The sequence below is a fragment of the Tinamus guttatus genome, unplaced genomic scaffold (assembly GCF_059628265.1).
Source record: "Tinamus guttatus ecotype Peru unplaced genomic scaffold, ASM5962826v1 Tinamus_guttatus_pri_ptg000327l, whole genome shotgun sequence".
Lineage (NCBI taxonomy): Eukaryota > Metazoa > Chordata > Aves > Tinamiformes > Tinamidae > Tinamus > Tinamus guttatus.
Window position 1 is genome coordinate 9,558,013 of NW_028288861.1, and position 14,071 is coordinate 9,572,083.

The following is a 14,071-nucleotide window of genomic DNA, read 5'->3' on the forward strand; positions in this document are numbered from 1 at the left end:
CCCGGCCCCGGCCGCCTCCCCTCCCCACCTCGCCTCTCTCCTCGCCTCGCCCGTCCCGCGCGAGACGGCGGCCCCGCTAACGGCGCCGCAGGAGGAAGGGCGGCCGCGGCCGCGCGGCACGCCGGGACCTGTAGTGTCCCCGCCGCCCCCGACACGGCGGCCCCGCGCCCGCGGACTACGAGTCCCGGCGTGCCCTGCGTACGCTCGCCCCTCCCGCCGCGGCGGCACAGCAAGGGACGGCAGGCGGGGCCCGGCGCCGTCGTTGCGGGGTCCTGCGGGCACTGGGTGCTCGACAGTGCGGGCGGCCGCGGACACCGGCTGCAGGCACCGGCCTCGGGCGGAGCGGGGAGGCGGCGCGCGGTGGGACCAAGAAGGCTGGGCGGGGGAGGGCGCCGGAAGGGCCCGTGCCGGTGCCGGAAGCCGGGAGGTGGCGCGGCGGTTCTAGCAGTTTCCACGGGCGGGCGGCGCGGAGCGGCGGCGGGAGGGCAGCGGTCCCGATGGCCAAGTGGGGTGAGGGAGACCCGCGCTGGATCGTCGAGCAGCGGGCGGACGCCACCAACGTCAACAACTGGCACTGGTGAGTGGCGGGGCGGGCGGCGGGGCCTGCGGGCCGGTCAGTCCGGGCCGGTGCCCGGGAACGAGGCCCTTCCTTCCCCGCCGTGTGTGCGGGGCAGGGAAGGCAGAACAGGCCGCTCTCGCGGCCCGCGTGCGGGGCTTTGGGGTGCCGAGATGACTGCGTTGGTGCCCCCTCTGCCTGCCTAGCCCCCGTGGTGCTTGGGAGGTGCGGGGCGAGGTTGGCAGCTGCCCGGGTTGTGCCCATATACGCGGTGTCGTGACCTGCTTCGGATGCTCCCACCCATCCACCTGCACTCCTCTCTTCCTGCAGGACAGAGCGTGATGCCTCCAACTGGTCCACGGAGCGGCTTAAAGCACTTCTGCTGCCAGTCAGGGTGGAGGGGGAGGAAGGGGCCTGCGAGGTGACAGAAGTGAGCAAGTTGGATGGAGAAGCCTCCATTAACAACCGCAAAGGCAAACTCATCTTCTTCTACGAGTGGGCTATTAAACTGGCCTGGACTGGTGAGTGACGTTCTCTGCTCCTGTTTCACTGTCAGGTTCAAGCATAGGATTAAGGACACCTCTTTTATCTAGGAAGTAAAAATGAAGAAAAGTATTTTTCTTGCAATACAACACAAGGTTGTTTTTGGAACAACCAGAGTAAGGAACACTGATCCAGACATCATTGCTCTTTGCAGGTACCTCAAAGACAGGAGTGAAGTATAAAGGATATGTGGAGATTCCTAATCTCTCGGATGAAAACGACATTGATGAGGTTGAGGTAAGGTAGTAGCTAATAATGACTCTACTGCGTATAGAGTTCTTATAGTGTTAATATTTCCCTGTTACTTTTTTAAAGCAATTGCAGAGGGCCTTTTTGGTGTTAGGGACTGCTTAAACCCAAGTTGTTATCAAACAAATTCCTTTCTAAAACGGGACTTATAACATGTCAGTGTGGCTAGGTATAAAACTTAAAATGGGCTGTCAGTAGGTGAATGGCTATAAATAAAAGTGAAATGAAAGACTATAAAACTGTACAGCTCCTTGTGAAAACTTAGCTCAAAGTCTAACTATGATATTGAATCAAGTGATAACGAACTTGCTAAATGCAGCTTTCTTAAATAGTAATCTTTTTGTTAAACAGTCTTTATTTTCTTGGTTTAGATCCTTGTCAGCCTTGCTAAAGATGAGCCAGACACTAACTTGAAGACCCTGATGAAGCAAGAGGGTACAAAAAAAATAAGAGATGCAATGAAAACTTACATCAGCACTCTCAAAACAGGTATGTATCTGAGAGAGGGAAGTAGTTTTGGACTGTTATGGGCTATTGCTAGATAAAGGCCTGGAGAAAAGAGGAGACAGTGGCAGTTGCTCTCCCCACCTCAATAAAAATGGTCTCTTAAGTGGCAGCAGTTATTTTTCTTTTATGAAAGGTGTTTGACAAGAAGTACTTATGTCTCTAGATCCTCTAGCACAGCGACAAAACACTATTCAGTGATAATCCATTAATAAGCAGTGGTTTTGGATGTATGTTTTATAACTGAGCATGTTGTTCATACACTGAAGTCCAGCAACAGTGGAAGTTGTGCCAGTGAAACATGTATTTGCTACCACAGTAACGCAGAGCGTCCATCACTGCATGTGGCACAATCTGGCCTTTGGCTTGATTGTCCTCTGCGAAGGTGATGTTTTCTCTCTAGTTTTCTGGTGTACTAGTTTCTGTGGGTTTTATCTTCTGCCCCACTAACAAGACCGGGTGCTCTGGTGCTATTTGGATTTGAAAAAGAACCTGACAATTTTACTTTCCTGTGCAAGTTTTGGTGTTACTAAACAGATTGTCTTAGCATCTGAAACAATTATTTTATAGACAACATATCTACTTAACCAGCTGTGCACCGTACACATTAGATAGTGATGGTTCCACCAAGCAAAACTTGACTGTTCACTGGTTTTCTAGAATCAAACTTCTGTACCACTGGGTTTTAGTGATCTTAGTGGTATATTGGATGGTGCCGTCTCCCTGTGGATGATGACGATATTGTTTGGAAAGAGTTGTATGATCTTGTGGGCTGGGCTAAGTAGTAATAGGTGGAAATGCAGTTGTGTGCATTTTAATAAAATTGTGGTATCTGATGTAATTTTGCTGATTTGAACAGCTGAAGAGGAAGGAGAAGGACCAAAATGCTTTATAAATGGCAAAGGCAGAACTGATAGAGCTGCTAACAAAAGAAAGGCAGGGAGAGAGGTGGAAGAGGCTGAAGCTCCAAAGCTTCTGGTGGAGTTGAAAAAATACTTGTGCTTCTCTATAATGCCCTGGTGAGGCCTAACCTGGAATTATGTGCAGAGCCCTGTTGTCAAAAAAGATAAATTTAAGATGGAATTAGAAACATCTTCTTTTCTGCACTGCAGTGATCTGAAAAAATAGAAAGTCCAACTGAAATAAAGGCAGAGCTTGGTTTCTTTAGACCAGCAAGGAAGAAATAATGGATATACAATTGCTATTTATATTAGAGTGAAATGGAAAAAAGAAGTATAAAGCTAGTAGAGAGCAGCATGTGTAAGACAGCAGAAATTAGGCTGGAAATAGGATATTTCTAACTGTATTGTCAGGTTTTATTATAGCCGTCAATGGAGAGTAGTGAGGGCAAAAGAATTGTGTTTTTTTTTGTTTGTTTGTTTGTTTGTTTTGCTGTTGTTATTAAAAAAGTAAAGAAGTGGGTGCTAGCAAAAGCAGGGGAGAAAATGGAAGGCCCCTTTTGATTGCGTTTCAAAGATCAGAGGAAAGGTTTGCTTGATCTTTTAGTTTTGTGAGCATTCTCCTGTCTTTGCAGAATTCACCCAGGGTATGATTTTGCCCACGATGAATGGTGAGCATATGGAAACAACACCTCAGATGGCACCTAAAGCAGAGGACCGCAAGGTAAACAAAACTGTGCAAATGTGTTTTGGGGATTTCTGAAAAAATGCATAGCATGTTGTTGTTGCAAGTCCCAATAATAATTTTTTTCTGCTTATGGGGTGTATATTCATATGTATGTATCTCGGGTATATATCAGAAATCTGTGGTGCAGGTCTGACTGTTTCCATTGTCAGAATGTGGTATTTCTTAATTCAAGTATAGTGCTCGGTCTGCTTGATGCCCTCCAGTATGGTGTAAAGATCTTTGTTTCTCTCCTGGATGTGTGCCTGCTTGTTTAAGTTTGGTGGGGGGAAAGTGTGTGTGTGCTTCACTGCTGTTTGTTATTTTGTTAGACCGCTGCTAGCAGCAATACAGCAACGTCGCAGTCCAAATCTGTGGGAGTCAAGATTCCTACGTGTAAGATCAGCTTGAAAGACACATTCTTAACATCTCCTGAGGAGCTCTACCGGGTATTTGTTACTCAGGAGGTAAGCCCAAGATTGTTTTGCAAACTGCCCTTCGTGCAGAGAAGGCTCTTCCTGCAAAGCTTTTCAAGGTGTTCTGTGGCACACTTGTGCCTGAGAGTGGAATAAGAAAGCTGGTCTGTAAAACTTGCAGCTCACACGTGCACCTTATCCATCAGTTGAAAAGGGATTTAATGCCAGCTAGGAGCCAGTTCTTCACAGTTCTCAGCACGTATCTGTAGTCGCATCCCTTTCTGTGTGTGAGCAGATCTCTTGGAATTCACAGTTTTGGTGGCTTTGTTCCTTTTAAGGTTAGGCAGTCTCAAAGCCAGAGAAATACTGCTTGAGAAATTCCTCCCTTTGCACTGCTGTGTGGTAAAGGAACTAGGGGCAAGCAAAGTGCTGCTGTAGGGACTCTAACATTGCTGCTTCTGTCTGCAACAGGGTTTTCCTTTTCAATAAAGACTTTACATTATGGACTGTCCTACTCTTCCAGGAGTTGTGGACTCTGTAGTTGTATGGGAAGCATTAATCAACAAGTTTGCAAACAGATAATGTGAAATAATACAGGCCTCTTCCTGAATTCTTTGCAGATGGTCCAAGCTTTCACCCATGCAAAAGCAGCCTTGGAGGCTGATAAAGGAGGGAAGTTTCAGCTGCTGGATGGCAGTGTCACAGGAGAGTTTGTTGACCTAGTAAGTACTAGCTCGTGATGCTCCATCTTGCTCAGGAGGGAGTGTGTTAGGTTTTGATGCATGCATTTTGTAGCAATTCTTCAATTCACTAATCCTGAGTCCCTCCCTGGTGCTAGGTAGTCATATATAATCACTGCAGCTACTGAAGGTCTCATTAGTGCTGGAAGATAATATGAGTTAGTGCAAAAGATGTTAGCTTGGGGGGGGGGGGGGAAACCTGACTTCTAGCCCTGCATCTGCCCTGTTACTGTTTGTGGTTACTTGTTTGATTGTTTGTCTGAGTGTGTTTGTTTTTTTTTTTTTTTTTTTTTTTTTTATTGTGGGAGTTTGGGGTGGAGCTCAGCAGCAGTGACTGATTCTCTTCCACTGAAGCCTTCATGCCATTGAAGCCTTCTGAACAGGGATACTGCATCAGTGTTGTGTCAGGAATTACTCTCAGTGGGTTCCTTACAGCAGTTTGTAGTATCTGAACATGATATACAGTATTCAGACCTTGTGCCTCTATTCCATGGGTTGTACACTGGAGTCTGAATCTGTGAGACTTCCCAATTTACCTTTCTCCTAAGCCCTTAACTTGGGTGATTCAAATCTAGCCTGGCGAACTTCCTGGTAAAGGAGTGGAAAGAACAGTCAACTTTAAGATACTATTTTTCATGTTTCTTAAGTTATTACAAGACTTCTGATCAAGCACAGTTTTAGTTCTTCTCTATTAAAGATTGTAGGATTTGGAAGAGACCCTAGTCCTCAGACTTCTTTTTTTTTTTTTTTTTCTCTTTCCTAGGTCCCTGAGAAGCAACTTATTATGAAATGGAGATTTAAATCTTGGCCAGCTGGTAAGCAGTCCAAAAGTGGACTATGGTATTGCAGCCCTTGCCTGTATGCAAAGAATTCCAGTCCCATTTACCGTTCTGCCCTTCAGCTAGCATTGGGAGGGAGTGGAAGGCACACGCAGCATTCTGGGAGCTGCACCAGTCTAACCTCATCTTCATAACCCAAATGACAGGGCCAGAGCCACGAGCCACTGCTTAGGGCAGTGAGCAGGGATTAGGAACAACAAAGTGGCAGGTTGCTCTGCTGTAGCTGCTTTGAGACGTGTGAAAAGGGAGCACTCTCCTTCCTCTCTCTTTCTAAGGAAGACCTGCCATCATAAATAGATCCTTCTGGGATCCATCCTGGAGAGTGTTACTTTGGGTTTGTGTGTGTGCTTTTTTTTCTTCTGTTTGGTGCTGCGTGAGAGGAGGGAAGCAGCTCCTTGGGGCAGCTGATACTGTACCATTTGCTGACAGGTTTGTTTTGCTTCCTGTAGGGCACTTTGCAACAATTACCTTGAACTTCACTGACAAAGGTGGTGAGACGGAAGTGTGCTTGGAAGGCAAAGGCATTCCCGCCAGTGAGGAGGAAAGAACAAAGCAAGGCTGGCAGCGCTACTACTTCGAGGGCATAAAACAGACATTTGGCTATGGCGCCCGCTTGTTTTAACATTGGTTGCTGGGAAGGCCCTGTTTGAAGACTCTGCTGCAAGGACTGATGAATTTTTCACCTGTCCCTTTCTAATCTTGGCCTCTGCTGGGAAGAGTGGGATGACGGATGATAAGGAAGGCCATTGAGCAGCGCCACTTTCAGTCCCTCCTTGCTTTGTGCATGTCTTGTGCCGCAGGGGATTCTTACATGTACATACTTCTATTCCTAAATAAACCTAACTTAAAAAAAACTATGAAATCTGTGTTCTATCTGTTTGAGTTCAGAGGACTGGTAGCTAGAATTAAGGGAGGGATATTCCTGCCTGATCCCTCTTCTGCTGCTGCTGAGGAGGAAGGGGAAAAAAAATAACTTCTTTCCTGCTAGTACCATTAGTGGAAACTTATGTATTGTCTAAGTTTCTGTGCGGGTGGGAGGGGAGGAGGAGGAGGGAAGGGGGTAAGCAGCTCCAGTGAAAAGTGCCTGTTTTCCTGACATGTAGATTGACTGAAGTACTCAATTTTGCCTTTGAGGGATGACATATCTGCTGCACTTTCAGCTAGTTTAGGATGGGGTAATCTGCAGAGCAGCTCTAGCTAACTAAAAGTCATGTTACTAAGAACTTTGTTTTGTTTTGCCTTCTTAATGGCTTGTAGCAATCAGTAGAGGACTTGGATGAGCAGGGGGAAGAACTTTGGTGCGCCTTTAAAAGGCAACTCGTATAAGTATCTTTGTTTATTAAAATAGGGAAAATATTTCTACTCCCTATCATTCCGAAGTGATTATTTATGGTATAGCGCATCTTAACAAAGTGATGGAATCACACAATAGTTGCTGTTGGAGTTCACTAACTCCCCTGCTCAAGCAAGGTCAGTGAGAGCAAGCTGCCCCAGACCATGTCCAGTTTGAATGTTTCTGAGGACAGAGATGTGGCAACTTCTTCAGGCAACCTGTTACAATGTTCAACCCCGTCCCAGGGGAAAAGTTTTACGTTTACTTGGAATTTCCTGAGTTTCAGTTTTGTGTGTTGAGGAGTGTGGGATGAAACTAAATTTTCTATTGTGTATTTATCTCTGCTGACCTTTGGCTGAAATTGAAGTATGCAGGACCAGACACTTGTACTGTGGTAAGACTTCCCTATGTTCATGTTTGCCCCTTTTTCTAGAAAAGGAGACCTAAGTATTTTGCCAGGATGCTTATGCACAGATGTACTACTGCATGCAGCGGGTAGACCGCAGAAGCCTAACATAATACAAGGAGTCTGGTACTACTCTGCAGTACACATGTGTGGTTTCCTCTTTGGAAAATGCTAGACAGAAATGTGGAAACCTTAAATGGCAGACTTGGATGATCCTTTCACAAACAAGATGAACTTTGATTTAAGGAAACTAATATAATTTTAAAGTAGAGAAAAGGAGCCAATTCTGACTTGATTTGTGACAAACTTGATAGCAGAATCAGAGCGTCATCTTGGTATTTTCGCAGCTGCAGCAGGGCCGGCCGCGCCGGGGCAGCAGCGCTCCGGCCCGGCGAGGTTGGCTCCGGCATCGCAGAGCGGAGGGCAGCAGAGAGCGGCCTCGCTTGTCACCTGCTGCTGCAACGTTAGGAAGTGGGACAGGAAGGCAGCTGAGGTGGAATTTTAATTGCCTTCCTTTCATCACAAACACGGCTTTACTTGGGGCATCCTGCTGCTACTCTAATAGGATGCGCTATGGCCTCTGCCAGCAGCCCCCAAGCACAGAGCAGGGCAGACTCGGACTGTTTGAGAGCTCTGCATGGCTACAGCTTCCAGCAAACCTGCCCTCCCCAAGTTATGCTGCTGCTGGCCTCCTGACGTGGGAATTGCCATCCCCAAAGCAGCAGAGCAGGAATGTGCATCCATTCTTTGGCTGTTCACAACAGCGTGTATTGGATCAAACCACTGGTGAAGCCTGTGTTAAATGCTGGGCTGTGAACTAGGAGTTAGCCTGAGCTGCTGAGCGTGTCAGGATATGCCAGCTCTAAACAGCTGTGGTAAACCTTGCAGCTTCTGCTGTTTACTTAGTGAAGGTGACCCAAGCCGTAAGTCTCTGCATGAGAGTAAAACTCCCTGTGCAACATTTGCCTGCTCGTGGCAAAGCATCACACTTGTTCATCTAAAGTGGACATCTGGTGCAGCCACACAGATGCTAATGAGAAACACCAGATCTTTGTTTTATTTGGAAGCATCAAGAGATCTGAACAGAGTTTGCAGTCCCTCAGCTATTTGGTGGGGGCTACATTAGATGAGGAAGAAAAGCAGGTTCATGTATATGCCTGTCCAAAGGCTCCTAAAGAAACTAAACTGACAAGGGCTAAGAGGGAAAGTCTTGTGAATCAAAGGAAATGAAGGTTAAAGAGAAGCAGAAACAGAGATTGGAGTAATCAGGGAGTTTTTCACGGTGATGAGAGGTCAGAGTTGGTTCTATGCTAGATGGTGACGCAGTTATTAGGCAGACAAATGAGGAACAGCCATCAAATGAAAAAAAGCCAGGGTCACAAGCAGCAAAGCTAATGGTTCTTTGAACACACTTCCCTGTTCAGGAAATTCCCAAATTCACTATGAGTGTTATGGGTACAAAAATTCACATGTATTCAGAATAGGTGTGGACAAATTAACGGGCACAAAACTAACCAAGGTCTATTAAACAGAATAACTATCATGTATGGCCCAATAAGTCTGTTGGCTACCAGATGCTGGCAATTTTGAATTATTTCAGGTAAGCAGCAACACAATTGCCCTTCTTTTTGCCTATCTGTCCTATCTACCTGCTGTTGACTGCTGTTAGAGACTAGATGCTGGTTTAGGTGAACTTATTATATCATTCACTTTGCCTTTCTAATGTATTTTACAGTTATTTATGTATGTGAATCTTTGAAAGGGAAAGTGCGGCCACAAATCAGAGGCTGAAACCCCCCTAACTTAGGTAGCTATAAAAAAGTACTTTGAAACATCAGTTCTTCCCTACTTCAAGGCAGTGTGGTAAGAATATACAAATAAAGCTAGGTTAAAAATATCACAGACTCACAGATGGTTAAGGTTGGAAGGGACCTCTAGAGATCACCTAGTCCAACCCCCCTGCTCCAACAGGGACACCTAGAACACGTGGCACAGGGTGGCATCCAGGCGGGTTTTGAACATCTCCAAAGAAGGAGAATCCACAGCCTCTCTGGGCAGCCTGTTCCAGGGCTCTGTCACCCTCACAGTAAAGTAGTTCTTGCTCACACGGAGATTAAACTTCCTGTGTTTCGACTTACACCCGTTACTCTTTGTTATATCACTGACCACCACTGAGAAGAGTTTGGCCCCATCCTCCCTGCATAATCCTCTCGGGTGCTTGTACATATTGATCAGATCTCCTCTCAGTCTTCTCTTCTCCAGACTAAACAGGCCCAGTTTGCTTAGTCTTTCCTCATAGGAGAAATGCTCCAGTCCCTTAATCATTTTCATGGCTCTCCGCTGCACCCTCTCTAGAAGCTTCCTGTCCTCTTGTACTGGAGAGCCCAGAACTGCACCCAACATTCCAGGTGTGTCCTCACCAGAGCTGAGGACAGAGGCAGGATCCCCTCCCTCAACCTGCTGGTAATGCTCCTCCTGTTGCAGGCCAGGATCTCATTGGTCTTCTTGGCCACGAGGGCACGTCGCTGACACATGATTAACCTGTTGTCAACCAGGACTCCCAAATCACTCTCCGCAGAGCTGCTTTCCAGCAGGTTAACCCCTAATCTGTCGTGGTGTCTGGGGTTATTCCTTTCCAGGTGCAGGATCCTACACTTGTCCTTGTTGAACCTCATGCCCAACTCTCCATCCTGTCCAGGTCCCCCTGAATGGCAGCACAGCCCTCTGGAACATCAGCCATTCCTCCCAGTTTGGTATTGTTCACAAACATTCTGAGGGTATCCTCTGTCCCCTCATCCAAGTCACTGATGAACAAGTTGAACAGCATCAGGCCCAGTACTGATTCCTGGGGGACACCACTGGCCACAGGCCTCCAACTAGACTTGGCCCCTTTATCACCACCCTCTGTGCTCTGCCATCCGGTCAGTCCTCAATGCATCTCACTGTCCACTCATCTAACCTGTACTTGCTGAGCTTCCCTATGAGGATGTTACAGGAGACTCTGTCGAAAGCCTTGCTGAAGTCAAGGTAGACAACATCCACTGCTCTCCCCCAATCCATGCAGCCCATTATCCCATCATAGAAGGCCATCAGGTTGGTTAAACATGACTTCCTGTCAGTGAGTAGTTGGATATTTGCAGCATGGCTGGCCTTGGTGCAGTTTACACTAAGAGACTTGCCTGGAGAACTGGAGCAACCTGAAAATTCAAGAGAGATGAGAGAAAAGTGGACAGAGGGGAGACAGGGAGAAGAAGTAGGACCAAGGGAATTAGATCAGAGATTCTAATGTCATGTCATGGGCAAAAAAAAAACAAAAAACAAAAAACAAAATACAATCAATGAATTTGTAAATATCGAGATAATCAGGCAATAAACAGTCAGCACCGTTATATTAAGTGTGACGCATATCAAGTCAGTCTCTTTCTTTGGCAAGGCATCTGGGTTTTATTAAGATTTTAGGAACTATTTGCTATGATATTTTTACCAGTAAATTAGGAAAGGCCTAATAGACCTTAATAGACCATAAAGAATCTATTTTTTCAGTATAGAAAATAACGTAATTGATAACATAAAAGTCCAACATAACCAGAGCAGCAAAAGGGCTGCAAAATCCTTAGGGAAAAAATAGAATTGAAAATAATCTTGACTAAATGGAAAAAAGTGATCCAGAAAAAAAATGTATTTGGCCTTACTGAATGGCAGTTTGACATTGAGACAGAAGCGACCAGTAACACATGTGAAATATGTTTGTAAAAGATGTTAAAGCTGGCTGGATTAGGATGAATTTTCAAAGGAATATATATTTAAAACATTGTAGAAGAGAACTAAGGCTGTCTGGACAGACTGTTTTAGGCAAGTCTCATGCAAAGATCATTAAGAAAGTCTACGATGAGCTCCTTTGGCTTCAGTTTAGGGCTCAAGAAAGGCTGAGATACTTCAAGCAAGCTCAATGATGGGCCATGAAAATGATGAGAGATCTAGAAATACTGTTTCTAGGGCAAGAGTGAAAGCATTGCATTTGTTTAGTCTGGAGAAGAGAAGAATAGGGGCAGGGAGGAGGGAAGTAGGGAGCACAATGATAAAAATCTGCAACTACGTGAGAGATAGGAACAAATAAGGAAATAGTATGCTTTCTGTGGCCACTGCAGATAAGATGTAATGGTATTAAAATAAAGCAGGAAGGATTTAGGTTAGCTGCTAAGAAAATATTTCTTCCTGCAAGAACAGTAAAGCTGAGAGATAATGTGGCACCTCCATCACTGGAGATCTCTAAGCTCAGGGGAGAGAGAGAGAGAGACACGTGGGTGAGGAAGGATTTACTCATGTTCCCATGATGGGAGGTAGGCCATGTGTTTTCTCAAGGTCCCTTCTAATCCCAGTTTTCTGCAGTGTGTCTCTCCATGCATCGGGGCTTGTAAGACTGATTTTTTTTCTTTTTCTTTTCTTTTTCTTTTTTCTTCTTCTCTTTCTCTTTCTTTTTCTCTTTCTCTTTCTTTTTCTTTTTTTCTTTTTCAAAGCTTCAGTTTCAACTCAAGGATCACAGCCCTTCGCAGCCATTTTTATAACTTAAGGCCAGGCCTTGTGGTTCAGGTCTGCTCCATGGGCTTAGGCCAAACTCCTCTGGTTTTATCTTCTTCTCTTTCTGGAGTGGCTTGCTCTGGGCCCAGCTGGGCTTTATTGTGCCTTTTCCAAGAAGCAGATTCTTGGAGCGGGAGCCCTGAAAACAAACAAACAATTAGTGGGATCCCTGCTGCTATAAACACGTTCCTATGAAATCCCACATTCTTCCCTGAGATACGGGCTGCCCTCACCCTCCCTGTCCCCAGGCAGCTAACCATGCAAGGCTCCCTTTGAAATGTCATTCACAGTAAAAAGGTCTCTGCACTGCCTACTCCCTACTCATTTGGGGCAGAGATGGGAGGTCAGCAGGGGCACACACATGCTGACAGCATCGTGCCTAAGAAAAGCCGGGCACGGATCTGTCTGTGTATGAATTAACTTAGCTATGAGTCAGATGTCAGAGAACTGGTACAGCTGAGACAAATGAAACTCACTCTTTGGTCTGATGGCAAATAAGGAAAGATAAATCAGCTAGTCAAGAAGTCTAGGGTTTAAAGTAGAGGGCAAAAATATAGATTGAGGCTCTAGCTTACTAGAAACTTACTGTGCGGCCTTGGGTAATTTCTCCAGTTCTTAGTGCCTCCTTTCCACACCTGCAAAATTAGGATATTAATTCTTCCTGTTCTGCCTCCTTTGCCTATAGCATTTTCTAGCTCAAGAGTTTTTGGAGCAGAGCTCAGCATCCAGCACACAAGGGGCCTCGTCCCAGGGGATGAGGCATTAGGCCCATTATACACAGTAGTAACTCTTGACTGCCATACCAGGAGTTATTTCTATTTTTTTTTTTCTGTGCCGCTTTTCTGCACAGCTGAGCTCAGCCCATTCCCCGATCCTCTGGCCTGGGATCCAAGCAACAATGTTTTGATGTTGCAGAAAGCTAGTGGAAGGCTCAGAGTGACAAAGCATCCTTCACAGAGAGGAGCCGTCTGCTCCTCCTCAGACAGGGGCCAGCAGCGGCGCCAAGCAGCTGTGGAGCAGAGCCACGCGTTGGACTCGCAGATAAACCTTGACAGATGTGCAGCCAGCAGAATGAAAAAGGAGAGAGCGCGAGAGAGGGAGGGAAAACAGCTGGAAATAGCAAGAACTTGGAAAAGGTCAGAATTTATGCAACAAATTAACAGCAACAAAAAGTTGTGATCCCTGGAAAGCTTTGCATATCCCACTGCTATCATTAGCTTTGGCTAGGGAGGCTGTAGCCAGGAAACATTTTGTCAAAGCAGATTCCCAGCTGCAGTGATGCTGTTTTTTTCACCCACTCTTCTGTTCAACACCTGTTTAAAGCAGAAAGCTCATGTAGGGTCATCAGGCACCGAGATACCACTGTATGTGGAATAAAACCTGTATTCAAGGTTCAGTTACTTCTCAACACTGATCCTGATAGTCTGCTCTTAGGAGAAGTTTCCTTCACTGTGACCACACTTTTGCATACTTGTGACGATGACAGAGAGCTCAAAATAATGTATTGTAGCTTGAATTCTTGAAGACTTTGTCTCCCATTCCTAAGACATCAGTTCCTGTTTTCCTTGTGCTCTTGGTTTTATTTCATCAGCACCTTGCAATTTTGCCTGCACTCAAGGCACTGTAGAAAATACCTTATCCTAAAGACTTCAGAGACTAACCAGAGAAAACTGACGTGAAGAAAGATTAGGTAAGTTAATAGGCACGTGGAAAAGTAATGTGGCTTGCTGAAAGTCATGCAGTAAGGCATGGCCAGAACACAGAAATATAGTATTTCACCTGCTTTTTTAATGCTGTGATTCCGCCAACTGGACTCTGCCATCTTCAGGCCCCTGGCTAGCACATGATCTACATCTATCTACACCACCATCTTCACCTCTGTCTTTGGAGTGTGAACCCTTGGAATGTTTCGGAAACACAGGGAAACCAGGGCTGGTGAATTCAGAAACACAGGGAAACCAGGGCTGGTGAAGGATAGTCCTGAAGATAAGTACCCAAATCCCTTCAAACCCGACATGGCTATTCTTCACCAAACTCTCACACACACTCATATATGGGGCTGCAGCCACTGAGCCCTGCGGGATGAAGTTTCCAAGCATCACAGACTGGACATACTGGTAACAGAAATGTTTATTTATAGGAGATACCTGTGATATATATTTTCGAGCAAGGGAATGAAGTCTCTACCTTCAGTTTACACCCATGCACACGCATACATACAGCTCAACAGTACAGTCCCTATCCACCAGCATCATTTGCCTCTATTCTTGAACTACCACCATCA

General features: G+C 45.8%; 1 protein-coding gene across 1 annotated transcript; it reads left to right on the forward strand.

Moving 5' to 3' along the window:
* The first annotated feature begins 404 nt into the window (after positions 1 to 404).
* Positions 405 to 6,332, forward strand: AHSA1 (activator of HSP90 ATPase activity 1). The gene is made up of 9 exons (XM_010216373.2): positions 405 to 577; positions 887 to 1,077; positions 1,254 to 1,336; positions 1,720 to 1,837; positions 3,387 to 3,475; positions 3,808 to 3,942; positions 4,512 to 4,613; positions 5,395 to 5,446; positions 5,920 to 6,332. The coding sequence occupies exons 1-9, from the start codon at positions 498 to 500 to the stop codon at positions 6,090 to 6,092; spliced, it is 1,023 nt and encodes a 340-aa protein (XP_010214675.2). The 5' UTR covers positions 405 to 497; the 3' UTR covers positions 6,093 to 6,332.
* Positions 6,333 to 14,071: the final 7,739 nt, after the last annotated feature.

Coding starts and splice junctions, on each gene's coding strand:
- AHSA1 (XM_010216373.2), top strand. CDS start 498: ATGGCCAAGTGGGGTGAGGGAGACCCGCGCTGGATCGTCGAGCAGCGG. Junction 3,476..3,807: donor CTAAAGCAGAGGACCGCAAG/GTAAACAAAACT, acceptor TTATTTTGTTAG/ACCGCTGCTAGCAGCAATAC. Junction 3,943..4,511: donor GGGTATTTGTTACTCAGGAG/GTAAGCCCAAGA, acceptor AATTCTTTGCAG/ATGGTCCAAGCTTTCACCCA.